This window comes from Puntigrus tetrazona, chromosome 5 (assembly GCF_018831695.1).
Source record: "Puntigrus tetrazona isolate hp1 chromosome 5, ASM1883169v1, whole genome shotgun sequence".
In the NCBI taxonomy this organism is placed as follows: domain Eukaryota; kingdom Metazoa; phylum Chordata; class Actinopteri; order Cypriniformes; family Cyprinidae; genus Puntigrus; species Puntigrus tetrazona.
The window spans coordinates 19,416,225-19,441,763 of NC_056703.1; the positions used below are offsets into that span (position 1 = coordinate 19,416,225).

The 25,539-nt window shown below is 38.0% G+C and overlaps 2 protein-coding genes and 1 non-coding gene across 5 annotated transcripts; 1 reads left to right on the forward strand and 2 right to left on the reverse strand.

The window, feature by feature from the left end:
• The first annotated feature begins 1,873 nt into the window (after positions 1-1,873).
• Positions 1,874-1,945, forward strand: trnap-ugg. The gene has a single exon. It is a non-coding gene; the product is annotated as a tRNA-Pro (tRNA).
• Positions 1,946-3,657: 1,712 nt separating this feature from the next.
• si:ch211-117c19.1 (myogenesis-regulating glycosidase) lies at positions 3,658-7,915 on the reverse strand. Of its 2 annotated transcripts, none has more exons than XM_043238495.1 (3): positions 7,712-7,915; positions 6,406-6,715; positions 3,658-6,318 (listed from the first exon to the last, which is right to left on the reverse strand). In XM_043238495.1, the coding sequence occupies exons 2-3, from the start codon at positions 6,684-6,686 to the stop codon at positions 4,545-4,547; spliced, it is 2,055 nt and encodes a 684-aa protein (XP_043094430.1). In that variant the 5' UTR covers positions 6,687-6,715; positions 7,712-7,915; the 3' UTR covers positions 3,658-4,544. The 2 variants fall into 2 exon arrangements, with proteins under 2 accessions (XP_043094430.1, XP_043094429.1); XM_043238494.1 differs by having other exon boundaries at positions 6,406-6,830.
• Positions 7,916-7,973: 58 nt separating this feature from the next.
• mamdc2a (MAM domain containing 2a) lies at positions 7,974-24,889 on the reverse strand. Of its 2 annotated transcripts, XM_043239634.1 has the most exons (14): positions 24,755-24,889; positions 24,404-24,523; positions 20,784-21,034; positions 20,076-20,160; positions 19,157-19,294; positions 18,707-18,963; positions 16,328-16,421; positions 12,907-13,053; positions 12,241-12,506; positions 11,056-11,152; positions 9,803-9,958; positions 9,454-9,707; positions 9,180-9,264; positions 7,974-8,913 (listed from the first exon to the last, which is right to left on the reverse strand). In XM_043239634.1, exons 1-14 carry the CDS (start codon positions 24,837-24,839, stop codon positions 8,852-8,854), a joined length of 2,097 nt encoding a protein of 698 aa, XP_043095569.1. In that variant the 5' UTR covers positions 24,840-24,889; the 3' UTR covers positions 7,974-8,851. The 2 variants fall into 2 exon arrangements, with proteins under 2 accessions (XP_043095569.1, XP_043095570.1); XM_043239635.1 differs by lacking the exons at positions 7,974-8,913; positions 9,180-9,264 and having other exon boundaries at positions 9,491-9,707; positions 9,807-9,958.
• Between the last annotated feature and the right edge of the window lie 650 nt (positions 24,890-25,539).

A 25,539-nucleotide genomic window follows, 5' to 3' on the forward strand; every position in this document is an offset into this window, starting at 1 on the left:
GTATAACACGGGCTTAAGATTTCACTCGTTTTTTGAGAGAAGGAGGCCCTGGTGTAAATCTGCTCAGCTGCCCATTTATGAAAAGTGAACATGAGCGGCCTTAATCCCAATAAAGCGTCCTACAGACATGACACGTCCAGTGCCAAAACAGCGTGCTTAATTAGTGGGCAAGTTCCGGTCTGACGGGCAGGGCCGTGACCTTCCTCTGGGAATAATGAGCCAGGCAATGTTTGGGGCCTCGAGCTGTGGCATCCACACAGGAGCGAGGTGCTGATTGCTGCTTTAGACGTGCTAAACTGACAGATTCATGTGACCGGACAGTGAACCGTACACTTGGCACCAGGAAGCTGAAATATTTGCTGCCGTGTTGAGGTTGGTCAAATCTCTTGTTTTGTGTCCTTTTGTTTCCGCTTTGTGAAGCTAGATGAGACCGGTCAGCTTTCTCTTTGTTCTCCAGCAAGAGGGGAGCTTTTGAAAAGCACAGAGCAGGGGCCTTACAATCATAGACGTTTTATCAGCATGGGCTAAGAGAAGCTGTCCTGCGTATGAATTATGGTGTTTTATAAGAAAATGATTGTCTTGATTACTTGGAATATTTGTGTTTGATGTAAGATTGTGGAGGGAAAAGAGATGGAAAGATATTTTTAATGCACCATTTACAGAAAACAGTTATATTTTGGAAAGCTTTTACACATGCGAGCATACAAGCAAAGCGAGGCTGGCTACATTATTTGATTGAAACTGATTGATTAATTGGAACATTTTGCATTTTTACATTTACAGGAGTAAAAACTACAAAGCGAAAATTGGAGGATGCAATTCTTAAAATCTTCAATTCATTCAAAATCCATGCTGCATCGGTATGCAGTGGGGTTGTACATTACATTTTTGGGGGATTTTCTCTTCCTCCTTCATCTGCCATGTGTTTTCCCACCTTCTCCTCTGTATGGATTAACTGATAAACTATCAAACCTAAAAAAGCCAAGACATTTTTAAAAAAAAAACAAAGCTCCATATGACTACAAAAAAGAAAAACAAGGCTGTTGTTTTAGCTTTGAACTGCAGTACAATAAAAATATATGGAGGATGGGCAATGGCATGATAATGTTAGATTTGGTGTGTTGATATGTGGCAGAAGTGCCATCTGCTGGTAGCTCAGTTTAATTACACCCTTGCTACTGGAAAAATTAAAGTTGGGTCTAGGCCAGGGTTCCTCAAATCTGCAGAGTTTAGCTCCAACCCTGATAAAACTCACCTACCTGTCCTTTTCTAATGATCCTGAAGACACTGATTCATGCTCAAGTGTGTTTGATCAGGGTTAAAGCTAAACTGTGCAGAAAACTCGATCTTGAGGTCCAGATTTGAGGATCACTGGTCTAGGCTATGCTAAACAAGTGCTCTACCATCCGAGTCACCTGACGTAAAGATGAAGTCCCTCATTTTGAGTTGCACATTTAGTGTCGCTATTTAAGCTGAGTCCACCAAAAACTCACAAACAATAAAACAGAACATGCTTTTGGAATTAAATTGTTTCATTTGAGAAAGATCAAATTAGAGATCTAATAAGAGAATTAGCGTAGTTACACTTTAATTTAGGGTGTACTTGTTACAGTGTGATTATACATTTAAGTACCGAGTAATGCTGAGATTACATGAAGTTATTTAGTGGTTACTGGTTAGGGTTACTTGCAATATGCATCATTTATTGTTAATAATAAGTACATGTAAGGTGCAGGACAAGGGCGATAAAATAAAATAAGTTATTTTAAGTATGCTAATTCTCAGTTCAGCTCTCTAGAAGGACATGCGTGGATAAAATGTATCTAAATAAGTGTTTGGTTTGGGACTAAAACAACAGCGCAGTGCTTCTAGTGGCTCGTTTGTCTAGGGGTATGATTCTCGCTTTGGGTGCGAGAGGTCCCGGGTTCAAATCCTGGACGAGCCCATTGTTTAGTTTGCATCTTCAACTGTTGCTTTCATTGTTGTACTTTAGGTGTTAAGGGCAACCCATGGTTTTCTGTAAGCGTAGTTTGAGTATCCCCTCCAATGATCACCCATCTTGAATCTTACATTCCTGGTTAAAAGGGTGTGGTTTGCCACAACTGAATAAACACTTAATTGAAAATACTGTATTTGAGTCCCATCAGTCTGTGTTTTGGAAATGGCACGGCACTGAGACTGCATTGGTTAAAGTCACTAATGACTTGTTAATAACTTCCGACTCTGGCTCTGTTTCTTCTCATTCTCTTGGATCTTGGAGCGTTTGATACTATTGAGCATGTTGCTAGTTCTTGAAACTGTATTTGGTTTGTCAGAGATAGTTCTTGGCTTATTTTATGTCATATCTTTTCAGTTATCTTATTTTATCAATTCGTTTTTTATGAGTGACTACAGATCCCGTTTTTGTCCTGCTCATACTTGTGTCCCACAGGGGTCAGTATCGGGTCCCTCACTTTTCAGTATGTATATTTACCCACTTGGTCAACTACAAAGCTCCGTTGACTTGATTATCAACTCTATCATTTCTGCAACTTCAAACTGTATCACAGAGATCAAGGATTGGGTGTGTAATAATTGTCTGACTTTAGCTCTAAAATGGAAGTTACGCTTCAAGACATCTCCTCATCAAATGTTGGTTCTCTTTGCTTGTTGATGGTATTGCCTTGGAGTTTCAAAGCACGCTTTAAAAATCTTGGCGTCATCTTTGATGCCACGTTGTCTTTGAGTGGTTTAAGACTTCCTTCCCTTACCTTCTGAGAGGCTGGTAAACTATTTTTTTTGTGATGACAATTGTATAAAAAATTCTAAATCCTCCATTAACAAACTTCAACATTTACAAAATTCGTCTGTTAGAATCCTGTCTGGGCTCAGGGCTGGTGACCTTATTATGCTTGCTTTGGAGTCTTTGCATCTACTCCCTATCAGGTACCGTACTGATTTTAAAATCCTTATGTTAACATATATGGCTTTGCGTGATTTGGGTCCTCACTACTTGACTGAACTTTTAATGCCTTACACAACGTCTTGTAATCTACACTCCTCTCAGAGTGGTCTCTTAGTAGCTCCCAAGACATAGCTTCATTCTAGGGCATTTTCTTCCTATGCTCCAAAGCCTTTTCACAAAGCAAATTCACTAGTGACTTTTACATCTCTTCTTTTACATCAGTTTTAGGATTGCTTTTACTTGAATATTACATTTATTTTTGCATTGATTGTTGTATATTGTACTTAAAGCGTGCCGTTTTCTCTGATGTTAGGTTTGCTTGTAAACTGCTTTGAGAAAGCAACTGTTAAAGGTGCTATATAAAAGGGCAACACTTTATCGCTAACACAACTTACTACAACTTTTGCATTAGTAAAGTCTTAATTTGCTGCTCATTAATAATTAGTAAGGTAATTGTTAAATTCAGGTATTTGTTAGGATTGGGGATGTAGAATAAGGTCACACTGCATAAGGCATTAATATGTGTTTAATTAGCACTAAGAAAATGGCTAATATTCTAGTAATAAGCAATGCTAAAAAGCAACTTATAGGTGTAACCGTAAAGTAAAGTGTTTTGGCAATGTTTTTGTATCGGATAGCACATTTCAAAAACATTCAGTTGAGCTCTCAAAGCAATAAAAATGTATTTTAATAGAACATTCAACAAAGCCAAACATGTTTGAATAAGTTATACATATTTTAGTGTACAAAGACGATAACCCCTGATGACAGAAACTAAATAGAAATCTGCATTAAATTTTTACATTACAAAAACAAACACAGCTTTACTTTTAATTTATTTAAATTATTATTAAAAATATATTTACTTTTATGTAAATTATAATTTCACATTACTTTTAATTTCAACAGGTGTTTGTATATTAACATAATATACACTCAATATACAATTTTTTTTTTTGAGTTAAGCTGAGGCTAGCAAAATGTCAATAATAATAGTTCATTATAGATCAAGAACTCTACATTACAAATGGAATTCAGTGAATGATTGAATGCAACAAAATTTTAGAAAACATTCCCTTTAAACTAATTGAATCCTTCATACATCATTCATTGTACATTCAAGTTAGGTGGTTGCTTATTCCTATATTTTTTGACGCTACAGGAAACAAATGGCAAAACAAGTAAACTACATAAACAAGCTTTACAAAAATATGTTATAAATAAGTAAACAGAAAAAAAAAATCATCATATTGCTTTCACTGCATTATACAGACCAATAATGATCACAATTCCCACCATACAGAAAGCAAAACCACTCATATAACCTTTTCCCAGTAAAGACATGTTTTTCCTCTGCACATTCCAACATTTGGGCCTATTTTCAAGAGGTTCATTGCAACTTCAAGACAGGTGGGTAGCTTATTAGCGAGTTGGCTATTTCTTCAAATTTATGCAGTATCAACATAAGGACAAACAACCGCATAAACCTTGCTGATGCTATTAGTATAAAAAAATGTAAGTCACACGATTGTACAGCGTGGCCAGATCAGTATTTACTATTCAGCAGTCGTTTTGGGGTTTTGTTTGGGCTCATCCCTTGCTATCCTGACCACACAAAGTAAGCTACTTCATCCAAGTCCACTGGATAATCAGTAAGGTATACAGGGCCTTTGTCAAAATACTCTCCCTTGTAACTTCTCCATCTGCCTGCAGGAAGGTATATATCTCTTTCCTGCTTGCCCGGTTCAAGAACAGGTGCCACCAGGAGGTCATCTCCGATGAGGAACTGAGAGTCAGTTTTGTAAGCTGCCTCATCATCTGTTGCAATCCACCAAAGAGGGCGAATGATGGGATCCCCAGTGTACAGCACTTCCCCAGCAAGCTCCAGAACCCGAGGGGCTACAAGAGATTCGTGGAGAGCGGTGAACTTCTTGGCGATATTCACGACCTCATCATCATAGTGCCACGGTGGAAGAGAGAACTGCATAGCTGGCATGAAAGCTGAGAGCTCTAGCCAACGGATATACAGCTCACGATCCGGAAGGCCAGTGAGGTTTGAGTATGTATTTCCACCTATTATGTCTGGCAGAATAAACTGGTAGCCAAGAATACTTATAGTAAGTACAGTAGGGATTATAGATTTGAGGCCTAGGGTGTATCCCCATAGTGACTCACGGTCAATAATTCTAAAAAAGCAGGAGATGTTTTGAGATTGATAGCCCGACCGCAGCTCTGCACGGTCATTGAACGGTATTGCCATCTCAGTGTATCGGCGGGTAAAGGTACTGGGATCCTGCAGAGGAGCAAAGGTACTGAACTGCTGGGGCAAGTAGCTTGTCTCTCCTGCATCAAACTTGAAAGATGCCACGCCGTACTTGTTCTTGAGGGTGCGGAGATTCAGAGCATACCAGTCCCGAGCTTCTGGATTAGTGAAATCCAAAATTCCAGCAATACCATTCCACCAACGCACCAATGCGGGAAGCTGGCTACCAGGCACCCGCACAAACAGTCCTCGTTCTATTCCAACACCAAAATTGACAGAATTATAGTTGACAAACGGATGAGTCCACAAGGTTACCTGAAATCCATCTTCCCTAAGTTTTTGAAACATGGCAGATGCGTTGGGGAACTTGATGGGATCTAACTCAAACTCTCCATAGCCAGTAGTGTATCTGTCGTTCAACTCCAGGTGGCTGCAGTTGAAGCCATTATTTCGGATATCAGATGAGTATTGCAAAGTTTGTTCTTGGTTAACTTCTTCTAGAGCTCTTGTAGACCAGATTGGTTGTCTGAAAACAGCTTCGGAAGGAACCTTATTTGGCTTATTGAAATATCGACGAACCATGTACTTGTGTATAGAGGTGACGTCGAGCCCCACACATACACGATAACTCAGAGTCACATGATGGGGATTATCAGGGTCTGGCCTATAAGGGCTATCTTTATATCGAGCTTGGAACCACAGAGTTCTGTTTGTTTCATCCCAGCCGAGGTGAAAAGGAACAGAATTATTAATTTTTATGGCCGTAGCATTGGTAGAAAGCCAGTAGCGCTCCAAGATGCCACCAAATGCCTGATGATTCGAATGGATATCACCTGTAATGAAAGGTTTGGGAGCCTGATGTCCTTTTAATACTATTGGCCAATGTTGCAACCAAGTCTCTGCACCACCGTACCAGTGTGATCCACTGCAGGACATGACATGCTCCACCAACCGATGCTCCTCCAGCTCGTCCCAGCGCACGCGATAGCACTCGACTGTGTCTTTAGGCTTTACCGTTTCTATGAAGAAATGTATATTTCCAGCCACGGATTTGTCACATCTGAGAATCTGTCCCTCTTTCGAACATGAGTCCAGATCAAGGGCTCCAGACCTAAAATGTACAATATGACTTCTAATCATAATTATGTAAATATGAGTAAATAGAATATTTACATACAAATGTATTTAAACGAAATACCTGAATTCCATTTTGAAAATGACGACCCCAGTTTGGCTTCGGATTACAAAACCATCTTTTTTAAGATCTAATCGTTCAGTTGTCAAAAGGTTGGCCTTGTGGAGAGAAAAGGAGTAGTAGCACCATGCTACGATCGCAGCAAGAACCAGTATAACTCCGATAGTGCTCGCTGTTATCACTGACTGGCTTGGTCTACCAACTCTCTTCTTCTTAGGTGGTGAGTAACGGCTCATGGCACCAACGCCAAAATCTCCAACAGTTGCTGATACTATTTGGTACATCTTCACATCACTCTCATGCACACAGCCTTCTGTAAGATGTTTTAAACTTATGAGCAGAAAGCAAACTGTTTTAGGTGTACTGCACATGGGCTGCACATGGTGGAAGTAGCAGCTGTCCAAGACGACTTTAAAATTCTGCCTTGCCTAAACATATTGAAACAATTTAAAAGGAATAATATGTATTTAAAAAAATATGCAATGCTTATTTTCATGCAAACAAATCTGCAATGCAATATAATATGAGTTCCAAGGTAGAAATGGCACACAGCATTTATTATTTATATATATTTTATATATTAAGGGTTTGTTAGCCATTTACACATTACTTAACTTGTTCCTAACCTGCATGACTTTCTTCTGTGGAACTACATAAAATCAATCAATCAATCAATCAATCAGAGAATATTCTGAGAAATGTCTTATCTTCATTTTGTCCATACAACAAATGTCAGTGGATGAACAAAAATTAAAATGCAGTTACCAACATGCAAAAGAAAAATAAAATGCGATACAGGTTTGGAAATACTAAATTTTACTATTTGGGGGAATTATCTCTTACAGATCTGTGATAAACTGAATGCGGGAAATGTACAATTCTAAACATCTGTGACTGTGAGACACAAAAGCTGATTCAAGCAATTGCTGCAGCAGAACAGTCCTTCAGGCAAGTATTGAACATGGAGTTTCCAATACAGTCATGTTCTGTAACAGGCATACTCTATTGATTTGTTAGACATTTGTGACAGAATAAATGCATCTGCTGTAATTTTAACACATTGTCAATGCGCTTTTAAGGTCTTGTTTTTGTTTAAACTACTAGTTTTAGTAGTTATACTTTAACATATTCCTTCTCAGACAGCGAAACAAATGTCACTTGAGCTCTCTCTGACCCTGCTTGACAGAATGAAGTAGTACCGCTGCTGGATACTAGTTTTCAAGGTGTTCACTTGATAAAGCACAAAGATTTTATAACACGGCATTTCACTTATCTATGCAATAAGCAATAACGTTCTCCAGTTACTTACATTTTGTGTCCGGTTAAGATCATTCAGATGGAAACACTACAAAACTACGTTAATGTTTTACTTTCACTCTGTTCCTATTTGTGTCGCCAGCTAAACTTCTCAGGAATTGGCCAAAGCCTTTTTTATAAATAAACTCGCTCTGATATTGATACTACGGCTGCACGTCGGTCAAAATGCTCTTGGATGAACGTTCATGAATCCAGAAGCAAGTTCGACCAGTTTGTGTGCATCATGGGTAATGTAGTATAGTAAGAGGTGGTGTATATCTTTTATTTGATGAGAACAAAACATAAAGAGTACGGAATACAAGCTGGAAAAAATATATGTATGTCATATAAAATAAAATACATTTAGTAGTATAAGTTAACGTTTAGAAGGATACTAATAAGGTATTTTTTTATAATTTCGAAAAATGGTTCAACAAGGTTTCAATTCACATTCATTCCACAAGATGGCAGTAAATTATAAGACTAAAAAATATTTTAGATTGCTTTTTCTTAATGTAAAAAAAAAGCAAGCTTCACTTGTATTTCTAGAAGCCTTGAGGCGAGACTGCACGAGGCTGATATTTGAATGTTTACAGTATTGTGATTCTGATGGGAATCTACAAGAACTTACAAAGACGTTTGTTTTTTTTATTTTAAAAAGTTTAATATTTTGAAAGTTTAATAAATGAAACACTGTGGGTGAGAATGTATACAAACCATGACCTGAACTTTGTCATTAGCCCAAACCTGTTATCATCCCGGACACTGATCAGTGTAAGAACAAACAAGAAAACGTTCACCTCAGCAAATAGAAATCTGAATGTTTTTGCTACCTAGCAGCATGCTGCTAAGCAATGTCGACACATTTCAAAAATTAAAAGTATTTTCTGATGTTCTCTAATACATAAAAATAAGACAGTTCCCGAGCTGTCTCAGTGATCCAAAAAATATCAGGCTATATCAACAACTAGACACATCATACCACCTATAAAAGAACAATGAAGCGTGTGTCTTTCCATGTAGCCATGCATGGGCAGACTCTGCAGAACACTGTTGAGTCTAGGTAACAAACGTTCTTTTCTCTCGCCCAGTCTCCCCATCCCCAGTGACACACAAATAAAAACAAACACATGTCAGCATTCCTGGGCCTCGCTCAGTAATCAATTTCATTCAAATTTTCTGAAAATCCTGAGTATGAGATGCTGTCTCCAGGATCTAGAGAAAGAAAGAAAGAAAGAAAGAAAGAAAGAAAGAAAGAGAGAGTTACATGTGCAAATACATCCTCTGTGTCTTACAGGGTGCCATATTATTATTATACATATTAATGCTTCTTCAGGAAACACATTCAGATAACTATAGTAAAAGACAAATACCAGTGAGAGCTGCAGGTAAGAAAACACCTGACCTCACACAATCTACTGCAATACATGAGAGGACTTCCTGTTCAACCTTCAGGTTATGTGACAGGTTATGTCACTCACCATTGCATGGTCCCTTTTTAAACGCAATATCATCGATTGCAATGTCACTCCTTATAGAAGATCCCCTGACAGCTTCAAATATAATCTGCAAACAATTAAGGATACATTAAATTTTCCATGACACAAAACAGTAACATTCACAGCGAAGTACCATTCGTTTCCTGGCTCCTCAAATGCCATTATGTCAGATATCAAATATTTACTTTGATATCCATATAAAGATGGATTTCAAAGGCATTTTCAACAACAAAGGGAGTAAGAGTGTGTCCCTAACCCAGTGCCTTGTGTAACACTCGTAATCCACCATGGCCTTCATCCAGGACACACTTTGTTCTCCTTGTCTGGTCCAAAGCAGTCTCTCCCTGTCTCCCTTATGCAGCAGGACGTTCAGAGCTCCTGTGCCCGAGCCATACATGTGATAGAAGAAGATCAGGCACTGAGGTCCAGCTGAACCCCTCAGCTCAGCGGACCTGAGCCGGGCCGACTGCTTGGGTAACATGTGAGATGCCTCAATGTACATGTAGTAGCCTTGAAATCAGAGCAGGAATGACTTAGTATACACCATCTCATGGCATCTGCAATGTCAATAAAGCAGTTCATGCCGAAGCATAAATTTGACTCACCTACCCCTAAGGTGTGGTCCCCCTTGGGCCCTGTGTAAGACGTGGGTGTGTGTCCCCTGATCCGGAACCAATGTGCTCTTTTATCTTTCTTTTTCTGGGTATAGCCGCAGTCACCAGTTTCAAAGTTACAATGTCCAGGAGGTGGATTCAAGGGGCCTAAACAGAGCACAAAATGTTCCATATTAGGCTTTGAAATGGTTAAAAGCTTGTCTATTTCTGTCCACCACAGCCGGCACTGCCCATTTAATGTCTATGTTTGTGAGGGCAGATGTTCTCCATTGCCATGGAATATATGTCTATAAACAGAATATTTAAGAACCTTAGACAAGGGCCTTGCCCATTTCCTAAGCCACATTGTTTAAAACGTGCTCACAAATGACAAGAAACTTCTGCCAAGCAACCTGTAAGTAATACAGTTTACTCTTTATTAGAACAATCAACTGCTTCAATCTTTTACAAGTTACGAGTTTTACTCTCATAAAAGCAACACAACTGGGTCAAACACCGTGTCATCGTTTGGACAATTCTAAATATAGGGCACAGTTTTAGACAAACCCAAGTCAGAGAAACAGATACCTCTCCCAGAAAAAACATTTCTTCATGCTTATTTGAATAGAAAATCACAAATAATATTTTAGTTGTTCTCCATTTACGTGAGCATCTGGAGATATGCAAACATATTTATTAATTTATCAACAAATACATTTCTTAAAACCCCTCTATGATAAAAACCACTGCTCTTTGAGTTTGACCACTGCTCATCACATGTTCTTTATCAACATTCATTTATATTTTACTTTTAGGACTGTATTATTATTATACTCCCCTGATGATATGGCCCTAAAAGTAAATAGAAATTAATATTTGTATGCACATACCTACAGGTAGTGGCCCATTTCAATAGTTTATGCAGTTTGATTGTTTGCTGTGTTACTGTCTCATTGCGGTGAAGCAGCTATGGAACTCCATATGAAGAATTTCAAAGATTTTTGCGATACAAGCCTTCATTGTACTAAAAATACACACAATATCACAGAGTCCGACCGTATGGCAATTGGTAGTAGTCAAAAAGCATTTCCAAATGCCTTTTGAAATCATTTTTGCTTTTAAATTCAGAGATGTGGATGTTTCAATCAGTAGGTTATTCAGCCAGGAATTTTTATGTGGGCGGTCGGAGGAAAATGGAGATAAACCATTTAATACAAATACCATCTGAATAAGGATTTTTCTCTTTGTCAAAAGGGCAGAAGTACCTGTAGCAACCCGACAGTCTCCAAGGGTCACTGAGATGTCATCGAGAGATACAAGCCCACAGTCCCAGAAGTTTCTGCAGATGCTGACAAATGCTACCTTAAAAGGAAGTTACAATAAAAAAGTGCATAATGACAGATAGTTCAAATAAAGAACATGGTCCAATATGTCATCTTTTTACCCAAAACAAAGCAAAAAATGTCTGTTAAACATTAATTTAAGTTTTCTCAAAAGACAATACAAATAGGCCATGTAATTTGTTCTTAACAATAACTGTACAGACACTTTTTGATATTTTTGTGTTTTTTTTTCTCATAAATGGCTTTGACATTTTGAAGAGGCCCACAATATCTGGCAAATGGAAATGCTATTAATGGGGTTTTGATGCGGTTTGCCTGTAGACTGACACTACATTCAAAAGAGTCTTGCGCTTCACTTATTATCCCTGAGATTACAAAAGGAATTCACACACAGGGTGACCCAAAGTTCAAAAAAAGATTTGTTACGGCTTATCATTTGGAAATGACAAGAAAATACTTTACTAAAACAAAAAAAGGATTAAAACCTCATTTTTGCTATCATTCAGGACAATGAGCTTCTATCAACTATAATCTGAGGAACACTTAAACCTTTATTTTGTAACTATTTGAATACATTTGAAATATAAAAACATATATTTATTAAATATATTTCTATAAATATTATTTGAAATAATATGTAAATATAAATATATTTTAAATATATAATTTTCAGGATTCTTTCATAAACAGAAAGTGTATTTGCAATAGAAATATTGTGTATATAAGTCTGTAACACTTTACAATAAGGTGTCGTTTGTTAACATCAGTTAATGTATTGACTTACATGAATAAACAATTAACAAAATGTTCATTACATTATTTATTAATCTTTGTTGATGCTAGTTAATGAAAATCTAGTCATCCATTGTTTGTTCTTGTTAGTGCATTACTGAATAAAACTAACTTACTGAATAAAATTGCAAATTTATTTATTTATTTATTTGAAATGTTCCCAAACCTAAACCTTTATAGGATAGTGTACACAAAAACAAAGTAATAAAAAGATTCTGTTCTCTAATAATTAGTGAAATGAATTCAAATGAGCCATTATCGTGCATACAACCCAGTCTTGAAGAAACTCAACTCAATCAACTCCATTCATTTTACCTTAGTAGGCATTGGCTTTAGATATGTGACTTCCACCGCTGTCCAAACATCTTTAGACCTCTCAGACACGGTCCAGATTTTCTCCTGAGCTATGTTGTCTTCATCATAGACATAGAGAGCCAGAGCATTATCTATTTTCATGAAGCCATGCAGGGCATAGTAGAACCTGAGGCAGTATTTATGGTTCCCTGGTAGGGACGGTCCAAAAAGACGACCCACATACCCTGGACGAGAGGTATGACGAGTGTTGGCCAGCAGAAAAGACCCTGTGTGGGCAGATAGGAAAGGTTTATAAGTCATAAATAATCAGTATATTAAATCAAAATATTATTTTATTTTGTAACTTCTTTAAGTTTTCCATAGTTTTTAACTTTTAACTATCACTTCCTGTAAAAATCTAACCATCCATAATAATGCTTTCTTCAGTGAAAATGTGGATTATTGTGATTCTCTTATCAGCTGTTAAAACTCTGACGGCACTCATTCACATCAGGGGATCTATTGATGAGCAAGTGATGTTCAACATGTGATGTAAATGTATGATATTTGCATAATTTTTACATAAAGAGTCCATGATTAAAAATTCTTCATCAAGTTGATCACATTTTTTAAAATCTGATTCCACACATTTAGTGAATTCATGAAAAGAACAGTCTCACTTCTCACCAGTGCCTGCAGTGTGATCTCCGATGCGGTAAACATTTGGATTCACAGAGACCCTGTTCCACACTGAACCTCCGGTCTGTTCCTGATAATACTGACACAGGCCTTCCTCAAAATCACAGTTTGCAACAGAGGGGTCAAACGCTGGCTCTAGAACATGAGACACATGAAGTTAACTCACATCATGATCTCCCACATAGGCAGACTTTCTGTAAACTGTAACTGCTGACTAAATGGAATGTCAGTGTGGTTGATGCATAACAGGACAACAACAGGAAAATTCCCCTTTGAACAGCGATTTTGGGCTTTGGGGGTTTTTGAATATAATGCTGAAGGCCCCTCTTAGAAAAATCTATTCTTTTTGCCCCAAAGTATAGTATGTTGGAAAATGCATTTCTTGTTATCAAACAATAGTAAAGTAACAACTTAATCACAAGAAAATGTAACCTCTCAATTACATGTTGACATTGATTTTTGATGTTTACCTTGGGAGCCTCATTCACATCCGAGTAGTAAAAAACAGGCCAATGAGACATTGCTATATAAGGAGGTGGTGCGCTTCCACTCATTTAGCTTTGTGCTGCATAATGTCTCTGTTTTCTCCTTTATGGAAACAGGTTTACATATGTAACCAAGACGTTCCCTCTTAGTCAGTCGTTTTCAGCTTTATAAATGTTTGGATTCCATATGTAAAGCGCAGCAACCACTGAAATGTATTATGAGATCTGGTGATGCAGATGTTGGCAGGTACAAGCATGCCAAGTAACAGATGGCATTCCTCATCCTAAACTACCCAGCGCCCTGTTGTGAGCCTGAAGAACGCTCATTAGGTTGGGATTTCAAAAAGCAGAACTCACGACAAGGAGAACCTATGTTCCATTTTCCAACAAAATAGAGAAATTCCGTTCTTACACAATAGTTGTGAAAGAGCTGTTGCTACAGTCATGGCTAGATGTTATACACTAGCGCACCTTAGTCCATGCAGCGAAGGACACTAGGGAGGCCACATCCTGTAAGATAGCATGTGGAGAGTACAGAGTTCTGTGGAGTCTCTGTGGTAGACCAGACCTGGAAGGGGAAGAATCTAATGGAAAAACTGGACAGTAGCAACTCTATCAAGGGGAAGATGCAGGTTTACCTAGAGGGAAACTATACTGTGGAAGGAACACACAGGGGTGGTACAGGGACCGACCAACAGGAATGCAACACAGTTACTTAGTCTGGTCAGCAGCACTGCCAACAATTTGAAGCAGTCTATATGCCACTGCAGTCAAGGTCCTGTCCAGCAGCCCAAGGCTGCACGCTCATTGCACACAGCACACCAACCTGTTCTGGAAGCATATGTTGTAACAACAACATGCATGGACACTTGTTCACTCCCTTTTACAGAAAAGGAAGTCCCGACAATAGAAGCTATGCATCAATCCAAGCAGCCTCACCGCGGCTGCAGATGCCATATCCCCCAGAGCCACCAAAATGTTTTTCAGTGGAACCACTGTTTTTCCTTGAACGAGTTCAGGCAGTTCAGCACTGACTTGTTTGTGAGCTTGTCTGTCCAAAGACCAAAATGTAGAGCTTGTTCTTTTCCCAGTTGACCTTAAACCCCAACTATCTGAGGTACAGGAGCAGCAGGTCCCTGTGTTTGTGCAACGGATCTCAGGAGTGAGCTAGAATGAGCCAGTTGAAAATGCAGATGCCCACCTACCTTAGGGTCACAAGGGCTCTGGCTGCCACTGAGATAAAAAGGACAACACTGAACCTAGGGGAAAGGCTGGTGAACTGAATAGCATAGCAAGGTCGAAATGTTTGAATGAGCCAGGCTCCCAGACTCCTTACAAGTGGCACCAAAGGGTCAACCAATGTACCTGTAGAGGGGCAGAGATGAGGAGCAGTGGGACCAAACCCCACAGGGAGAACATCCCAAAAGGGAGCAGTTCCCTCCATCTCCAGGTTGCCCATGTCAACCCTTCTCTGTCTGCTCAGAGGGCTTAGCAGCTCTGAGCATGCCCCAGGCTGCATTGCCAACCCGTGGAAGCTTATGTTACAAGCTGAAGTGTAATAGCAGCCTGCACCAGAGCAGATGTAGACACCGCAGGGGGATGCTTTTGACAGTAAGCAGTCTGGAGGCCATGGAGGCCCGATGGCAGCAGTATCACGCCAAAGGAAGATATGCTTGATGGCCTCCCTCTGCTTCTAGACTGCGGAGAACTGCTGGGCAAAGTCTTTAACAGTTTTGCTGAAAAGGCAAGCCTGCAAGGGTGGCATCAAGACAGCGAGCCTTGGCAGTGTCCCTAATCTCAGCAAGGTTGAGTCAGAGATGTAGCCATATAATGATGAAGCTCAGTGTCCGATCCTTCAAATGCCGCTATCAACAACTGATTCTCCTCCAGAGCCTCAAATGAAATAGTCAGATCACCATAGCTGTGCTCTCACAATTGTGCTCTTAAAGGTAATCTCTTTCAGAAGCACAAAGGCAAGCCATGTTGTGAAGGAGTGAGAGGTCCATGAGTACTGGCCTGTCAGAAGAGCTCCCACTTAACTGTGCTATTACTGGCGAAACACAGCTGAATGCTCAGTAAAAAGAAGTGTCCAGCAAAAAGAATTTTCCAAAGATGATTGGAGAAATCGAGAAGCACATACAAACCATTTGGCTCCGGAGCAAATATCTGAATTAGTGGATGCACGCCACCTACTTATATGCCCATGTGCACGGAGAAGTGGCTGTGCATACAAATGTTACTCAGTTTTCTCACCAGTTACTCGCTGGGCTGTTTTTTAGTACTCAAAGGTGACTGGGGCTTCCAAGGAAAACACAGAATGTCAGAGTCAACATAACATCAATGTGACTGACACAATGTGACTGACACAGCAAGGGAACTTTTTTATGAGATGACAATATTAAACAAATTTGTACAATGTGTATGAAAATGATGACTTTTAGAAAAAAAAAACATGAATGTCTATCCCAAACCCCATACCTAAACATGGTCCTAACCAGATCGCTCAAAAAAGCATAAATTTCATTGTACAAATTCATACAGATTAGCCACAAATTATATGAATTGCGTCGTGAATGACCACAAAATCAGTCTAAATATTTTATGTAATAGCATCGCAGATAACAGTTATCCTAATTGAACTCTAAACATATTTTAATTATTCACAGCCTAAAAAGCATGACAGAGAATCACTTAAACATAAGAAACAGAAGTACAGAATACAGTGTGGTTTCAGAGTCCCGATTAAAAAGACATGCCTACAAAAGAGTTAACATATGTTCATAAAGTTACAGTGCCTGTTGAAAAGAAACCATAAAACTTCCTGTGGTTTTCAAGCTCTGTAAACAGCTGCATTGTGTTATTTGGGATTATGCACAGTTGCATAAAGCGTGTTAGTGCTTATTATATAACAGAACCGCACTGACCTGTCTCTGTGTGGCAAAACTCTGGGGAGAACGAAATGTCATCCAAAGCAACGTAGCCACCACGAGCACTGTTGAACGCCACCTCAAACACCACCTAGCAAATCAAACACGCATGACACATGAAGTGACATATGAAGTCCCCAACACGAAGGGAACGATACTGGACAAATGGAAATGTATTCATTTGGAAAACCGAAAAGTTTCAAATGGATTTAGTTTGTAAGCGTAAAAGAACACAAAACAAAATGAGGTTCAAAGACATTAGTAACACTTCAGACAGTAAACTCATCTGCTGGAGAGAATCTCCAGACTCCACACACACTCAGCTCTCATTATTTACATTGTCTCCCAGAGTTGGCTGCTCACACTCAAACATGGCAGCCACAGTGCTAGCTCTTCACTTTATGTTTATACTATTCCTACAGATGCAAAATAAACACTCTTTTCTCTGCAGTGCTGAGACTATGTTATGTATAGTCAAAAATATATCACTCTTTGAACTACATTTGAAAATTACTAAAGATATCTCAAACCATTTTTGCAGTTCAGAGCAGTTTAAACAGTTTATAAGGTCAGTTTTTTTATAATTTTAACAATAATATATTGAATTTGACAGGTGTCTCTCACATTGTCCCACCGAAACATTAAAATAGTGTATATTAGTGTACAATGTTTTATAATAATAAATTGTAATTAATTAATAATTATATTTAGTTCCTTTAACATATTTATATTGGGAACATCTAAGTTATTTGACATATTTGAATATGGTAATAAGTTTATTTTATAACGATGTAACTCAAATACTATCTCAGTTACTATAACTTTTTACTTTTATAAAGTAACGTGTATATTTTTTATATAAGTACTTATCGAAATCCTCAACACTGCACATTGAGGATTTTGATAATTATTTACATGAAAATGTACACTAAAAACCAATTGTGAACAGTTTAAACATTTTTTTAAAGAAATTAATATTTTATTTAGCATGCATGTATTATATTGATTGACAAAGATTTAAATAGAAAATATACTAAAATAGAAAAGTTATTTTAAAATTAACATACATTTTTTGTGTACGTTTTAATAACGTTAACAATATTAATGTTTATTGTATTTATTTATTGTATTCATTGCGTTTATTATTTAAGTAAACACAGCCTTGGTGAGCGTAAGAGACTTCAATTCAAAAAACACTAACAAATTGTACCAGCTCAAATCTCTTCAACGGTAGTGTTTATTTCAATTAGTTACAAATGTCATTATACGAATATTAGTCTAAGGTAGTAACATTCAAACTAACTTAATATACATTAAACAATGTTATAGCTACTGCTATTATTGAAAATAATTGCTAAAGTGTGTTAGCCATTCATCCACTGGAGTTCCAAATATATTTATATAGAGGGTGTAAAGAACCATTTATAGAACATTATTTCATATTTGTTTGACCAAAACTTGCTATCTACGATATGACATAACTCTGCAAAGCGTCTTCTATATGTTAACTTTGGAACCATGGAAGGCCGTTTTTATAAATAGATGCTAGTCTTGTTAGGACAGCTCTTAAGCCGAGAAGTGTATTTGCAAATGACTATATTGAGGGCATTAAAGCTTTAAGATATATTAAGTAGACATAACATGTTGTAAACAAAAGCTTATACGTGGATAGTGCCAACATGTGAATGCAAAGCATGCACGCACGTTCTTGACCTGTAGACCCGCACAAGAGCAAATAGAGGTGAAGAAAAGGTCTCCTGTGCATATCCTGTCCAAGAATACTTGTATTTTTTTTTTTACTAATAAGAGATTTGTGGGATTTATATATGCAACTATTTAATGTGATACTTGATGACAGCAATTTGTCTTTGGGGGGTATTGCCGTTATTTATATAGGACACTGTAGCAACAGGAAGCAAAGTGGGAGAGAGAGAGGGGGAAGGACTGGGAATGGTCCATGAGTCGGGATTCCAACTTGGGACACCAACAGTGCAATAGCAGTTACACATGCTGTTCATTAATTGAAACATACAGCATTTGATATGAATATATATTTTTTTGTTTTTTACTTAATATGTATACTATTGTATTAATATCCAATTATCATTTTAGGATTTGTGTCGCCTTTCTTGTGTTTATATAAGAAACATGAGCCTAGTAGATTAGCTTAGTAGACAGTATAAGTCGAATAAGACATTATTTGTAGCTCAATGTGAACTTTTTTTAAAGAAATATTTTATGTATTCTATGTATGAATTGTATGATCAGTACTGATAATGATTTCTTTTTAGAAGTGAAGACACGTTTAAAGTAGAGATTTTGTTGCAAGAAACAATATAGAAACACAAACAAAGTTTGTAGAAGAACTTCACTGACCTCTAAAGAATGTGGTGCCTTAATATCCACTTGAACTAACTTCCAATCTGTTGTTGCATACACATCAGGCCTCCATATCTCATCATAGTGGCCCAGCTGATCCTTAGTGAAGACCGAAAAGAAATTCCCAATGGCTTGGTCCCTTTGATAGTAAAAGGTCAAGCACCCTGCCATTGAAGTGGTCGTCATTGGCGACACCAACTTGGCCACCTCCTGGAACCTTTTAGCATAAACTGAGTCCACATACATGTAGTGACCTAGTTCAGAGTGGAAAAATAAAACAAAGGATGGATTCACAAAGCACATTCCTCAGAGTGAGAGAATAAGCAAGTTCCAAACCAGGAGAATGTGGGTTGTGAAAAGCTATGGTCTCGTTGGAGAGCCTGGTATGATTCATTCCAGTTCTTGACCTAGTGTGCAGTATGAATCTATCCTGTCAGTCTGTGTTACCTCTCTCATTGTTCATGGTGTGGTCATCTGGAAGGTTTGACTGAGGGTCCCGAGCCATACTCCCACCCACATACCAGTTCACATTGGGATTCCACTGATTACTGTAGCCACACAAGTGGTGCTCCTCAAAGTTGCACTCTGAAACAGACGTTAAACAACATATTTATTTAAAACTTTTGATTGTAGTTTTGGGGAGAAAAGTATAATTGCATTAGTACAGTGGTTCTCAAAGAGTTAAGAATGGGGGCTTTGCAAGGTACATTTACATCTACATTGTTAAACACATGAGAACTAACTAGTTTCTTTTTTTGCCAGATTTTGAGTGAACAGACAATTATATTTTTAACACAAATAAATCTAATAACTTTATTGGAAAGCAGCTCATAAATGCTATGGACTGTTATGAAAAGTCTATAATATACTTTGGTTAAAACTCTCAATGACAACAATCATTGAACAAATATTATACTCACAATGTACATCTCTAGAATCATTTTTTGTTCTAGCTAATTATTGTGTTTATAGACATTAAATGCCTTTCCTGTGGTAAGCGTAACCTTTAAGTGACATTGTATACAAGCTTTTTCTCTTTTTGCGGTTGAAACACTGATTGAGTGTTTATGTCCAACTAATTAAATACATTTTATTATGTTTTACAGCTTCTTTCATCATATCCACTGATGTTCATTCATGTTTATTTTGTGCTGTAACTAGTAGGGAAGAAGAAATGTCACGCTACATTAAGGAGCATCAACATTTATAACATTTATCATTTTAATTCAGTGAAAGCTGAGACATTGTTTCTTATCAAAACAAAGAGCCAAGCTTCTTGCAATTATTGGATAGGACACACAACAAATAATTTTATACATATACACTAATATGTGTGTACTGTACCACAAGCATATAGAGGACTTACCTATACAGTATCCAGGGATGATGTGTATTTCGAAAAGAGCAACACTATTTCCCATTCCTCTTCTGGGTTCAGCGTCAAATAATAACTGAAAATCAAAAGGCGGTAAGCAAATAGAAGCGAAACTGTCTGGGCTGTAACATAGTTAAATATGCAGCAACTGCCATGTATTCAGCTGACAAAAACACTCATTATCTAAAGCCTAGAAAACTATCTCATCTTTACTCTCTTTCAGTGACTCGTTAAATCAAACACAGTTTAAGTTTTAAACACCCTAATTTTAGAGTAAATATAATATCAGAAGGTTTACATCACATGCCTCAAGTCAAAACTACCGTAATGGATTTACTTTTTTCCTATCATAATTTATACAGTAACAACTGTTATTAAACAAAGTCAATCTCTATTCCTTTGTTTACAAAGACCAAGTATTACTCTCAGTATCTTTCCAAATGTAATTCCCAGAAAGTCTGGATTACTACTAGCATAGTAAAACAGCACAAGCACTTGTCTGATCAAGGTTAGAGGTGCGTCCAATGTATTTTTTTATTAACAAGGGCTTCTTTTATTCACTCGGCTCCACTCAAAACCTCTTTTAAGCTAACAGTCTACTATGAATGGTCTTGACTATCTTATATCACATACACAACCCCCTTCTTTCCCCACTATTCATTTAAACACAGGAGTGACTGTGCCATGTCAGACAGGTACCTGGTAAGCCCCAGACATATTACGGACGTCCACGCTGGCAATGAGCCAACTGTCTGAAGGTTTCTCCGTTGTCCATAACTTGTAGTCAAAGTTCTCACCCTCGGGTCGTAAGTGCAGTTGAAGAGAGCCTGAGCCTGAGATCTGATAGACCAACCGCACACAGCTCCAGTCTCTGAGCTCCAGCTCCGGGCTGACCAGGACATACTTCTCTTTCTCACTAAAAGATGAGGACTCTGCTGTAATGAAGCGGCCTGGAAAAATCAAAAGAGGCATAATGGTGAGAACACTTGTCCAGAAAAACAAGCGAATTACATCATAAGTCTAAGAAGAGAACAAAAACACTTCAAAAAACTAAAAGTTTATTATTACTGATTGTTTAAACATTCAGTTGTATAATTTTTTTTTATTGGAGGCTATAACAATGCATCTTAAATTTTCCAAGCCAAATCTGTCGAATGATAAAGAGCCCCACAGGGTCATCAGCAAAGCACGGAAACTTCTTAAAAGACAAAGCGAATGAAATACTGTTTCACCATTTTAAACCATTCAACATTTTTTTTGTAATGCCTAAAAACAGGTGCGATCTGTATCAGGTTCTCCAAAATAAAGTGCAAGCAATTAAAGCAAACAAAGACTTATGGGAGACTCAAATGTTAATTTAACAGTCCGTTTAATCTTCTGACTTCAACAGACCGACTGTTAAGAACACAGAAACAGGTTCACATTTAAACAGTTTATTAAAGAAGAAATATCAGCTGTCAGATGTAAAGTAATCATATATGTAGTGAACGTATGCAGTTTCCTCTTGTTTAATATGCATCAAACCTCGACATGATGTAAGAGTGTATTTGCCGCCGCTTGCTTCAGTGATCTCTGATAGCTCCAGATGTTTTCATGATGATTCATTCCAGGTGCCAGTTGAAAAAAGAAGTCTTTTTTTTTTATGACCTCTTATAAAACACACTTATTTTCTAAGCTTTTTTAAGCTCATATATTTAGTCCATGAGCAAATACCAGTCTTTAATATCCAACTTCTCCGACCATAACATCAGCTTCTGAGGTAGGTGAAGTCATGTCTTTGGTAAGGTCTATTGACCTGAGTCCCCATTTTGTGGAACAATTCCCAATAAACCACAAAGCAGAGTGTTAACAACAGCCACGGCTGCATTAGCATAGTCACAAGGTCAACATACAGTTGAACATTTAAAACCAACATAAGGCAACATACTTCACAACCACAATATAACTAATTGGAGGAAGACATGACGTCATTGACCTACATGGCTTTTTAGAACACACTGTAAAAAGGTTCCAGGAAATGTTTCTGTAACTAGCTGCAGAGACTTTTAGTTAATTCATTAACATTATGGTCTCAACAGTGCAAAACTTAGTTTCCAGGTAAACAGAGGCTTATTTGCTTCCTGACTATTCTTATTTATGGACACAAACACCATACAGCAATATTCTCTGCAGTAGTCTTCTCTGATGAGATGACGTGTACCATCAATTCTCTAGACTCTCTACAAATCAGTCATACTCATGACAAGCAATTAAACTCTTGCTATTCAACTGACCAACTAAAAGTGTTCATTTGTGAGCTGAGCGTACAAGGTATACAGTCAAAAATAGTTGCACATGTAAAACTCTTTGATGTATTTTGAAGATTCTACGCCAGACTTGAAATAATTTCCATACTTTTAAGTGTCCAGCATTTAGTTGATCCTGATAAGCGTTCGTCATCACAGGATTAAAACAACGGTTTCTTCCTTTGTGAGGGGGTTTGGAGTCTTCGAATCTCCTGAAGTGTTTCCACTTTGTGCGCCATATGCATCAGACATTTAAGCTGAGACTAATATTTATAAGCACACACTATTTCTCCTGTCTTTCTCCTTCAAAAAGTAATTTTAAATTCTCTGTTTATTCTTTGTAGATTGTAATTGTGAAATTAACTATTAATTAACTAGAAATTCATTTCTGGGTAAAAATACTTCCTATGCCAATTTTTCTTTCAGTTTGTGATGATGATGCATTTTGCACCAAATTTAGGGTAATTTAGTACGCAAATACGTTCAGGGTAATATGCAGTTCTTGCTACACACTAACAACTCACTACAGAAGCTGGAAGTTACCCATTTACTTCTAAGGCTCGAAGGGTTAAATATGTAGGTGATGTCTGTGAATGTCTGCTGTACATCTCCAAAGTCCTAATGATTTCTACAGCTGTCTGAAAATTACTGGAGAAACAAGGTCACCAGCTCTCCTTTATTTCTCGTCATTTCCATCTCTTTATCTCAACTCCTTCTAGAGACGTTTTCTTACATAAGTTCTGGCTGCATGTGTATGCAATAAATAAATACAGTAATACTCCAAATGGTTTTGTGAATTACCTTCAGTGTAGCAGAGAGTGGGCATTCGATAAACAGTAACATACATTTCTGGCAAATGTCTGAATCCATTCATTAAACTTTTAGAAAAGAGCTTCTATTTTCCTGAAACTAAGAAGTCTGTCTCTACTGTGTTTCCACTACAAAGTCTGTGTTGTCCAGGAAACCAAACAGAGACACAAAAGTGTTGCCCAGTCTTGTTTTATTGACCTGTTGGGGAAAAACTCACTTCACAAGCAAAAGGTTGCGACAGTGGTCAAGCAGACAATTGCCCGGTGCTCAATGGATTATACTTGCTTCATCATACTTTGGTTAACGATCATTCAGAAGCAGCTACTCTGCTTTCCACACAACAGCTGAACCCAACCAGCTGTTCACTAACCATCATAGTTTTTGGCAGAAGACAAAAACAAAAGTTAAGCAATGATAACAAAATTATTTTTAGAAAAGAGCACAGACGGTTATGGAAAGTGCTCGCTGTGCTGAATGCAATATTAAAGGAAATTCAAAATGCAAATATACAAGAAAAAAAAAGGACTAGCATCACAGCTGTCAGCACGATCTGTGAAACATCTCTGTCCAGAGCGCACCGCAGGCCAATTAATAATCAATGGCAACCCGTAGCAGTTGTGTCTTGTCAGAAAAAGACCAACACAGACAAGATCGGAAGTCTTGTTATGTAAAGCAGACTTCCTGAATGAAGTGCAGATGTTCAACCATTAAGCCTTAAACGCTGAAAAAAAGTGGGGCGGCAATGTTTTCATGCCCTTATATATAAAATCATGCATTTCAACGCCACATCTGCCCATTAACAAAGCTGTGTGCCTTAAAGAATTAGACTGGGAATGTCTTGAATGTCTTTAGAGATGTAAGACTGTGAAAAATGGCGGTTGCAGGTGCAATCAGTATCATATCAATATTTGTCACAGTAGGGTCTTGTGTTTCTTTAAAATATGTCTATAGGTAAGTCTAATGGGCTTGGAGCAACATTAAGATGACTAAGTGATGACAGAACTAAGAGTAAGAAGTGGTAAAAAACCCCTTAAGTATTCAAGCCGTTGTGGTTCGTTAGTTATGAGACCATATATAGCGCCTCCTAGTGTCCTACGCTTGTGTATTGGGGTGCAAGTGGTTCATCCCACCAATTGATGAATAACTGATGGTCTCTGACAACCAGACACTTTAGGGCAGAAGAAGAATAACTGGTACAGCAACTAAAAAATCAGAAAGTCGTACCTTCGTCGTTGATGGTCCAGGCAGCATAAGCGGGATCGGACGTGTAGCCGCAGCTGTCCGACTCAAAACTACAGGAGCCCCGCAGAAGCTGCGTCTGAGCCCGCGCCAGGAAAGCGACCGCTGAGGATGACATTACATCACATAAACACTAAACTATAACGCCTCGGCGACACTTAAAGACATTTCAGGCGTTCTGTTAGCGGGCATAGATGCGCAAGAAGTCCATTCGGCAGCAAATAAGTCTACGTTGACGCAATTGGACGTAATAAATTAAATCTGCACAAACGCGCAAAAGCATGCAAACGAACTACAACCAAACGATCCATTAGGGGGAAAAAAGCGACGACCTACCCAGAAGGGTTGAGAAGTGAAGCAAAGTCATGGCTGAAGTTGCAGGGATGCTGGAGTAAGTGTGAAGGTCCGCTAACCGCGGCATTCGCTCTCCATGCTTTGAGCAGACAGTGGGAGGAGGGAGCGCTTCTATTTCAGGACAGGAAAGAGATCTTCTTTAGGTAAGGAGTTCGCGGTGACATACTTCTTGCTCATCGCTGACAGAGCACTTAATCACAGCTTTGATCACTCCAATGGTCCTTTTGTTTTGTTAAACAACAGAGTGACTTCTGAACCGCGTGTTTAATGAATGCAGTGATTTTAAATGAATGCATATTTTGCGTACAGGTTCAAACTGTGTTTAATTAACAGCATATGTGCACGTTTTAACAAATACCACAAATAAGCCAGCATAAAATACTATGATTTTTTAATACAAACAGCTGAATAATGCACTCAGTAAAACAACAGACTTCTAGATTTCTTCAACATTCATTTAAGCTGCATGCAAATCATACTGTCTATGTATAAGCCTGCTTAAAATGATCTGTCTGAAATAGTGCTACCTCGTAACATTTATTTATTGCATTGCCTTTAATAAATTCCTAATGGGTAAAACTTAAATATAACAATACATAAGAAATGGCACTTCCCAATCTCATTTCTGGAGGGAGGATGTAACGTTCCTCTTCATTTTTAAATTAGCGTGAGAACGTGGAACAAAAATAGACAAATTTTTATTTTAAAGTAAACTGTGCAAAACCACCGGCAAGGTCAGGCCGCACCAGCACACGGTCCATGAAGTG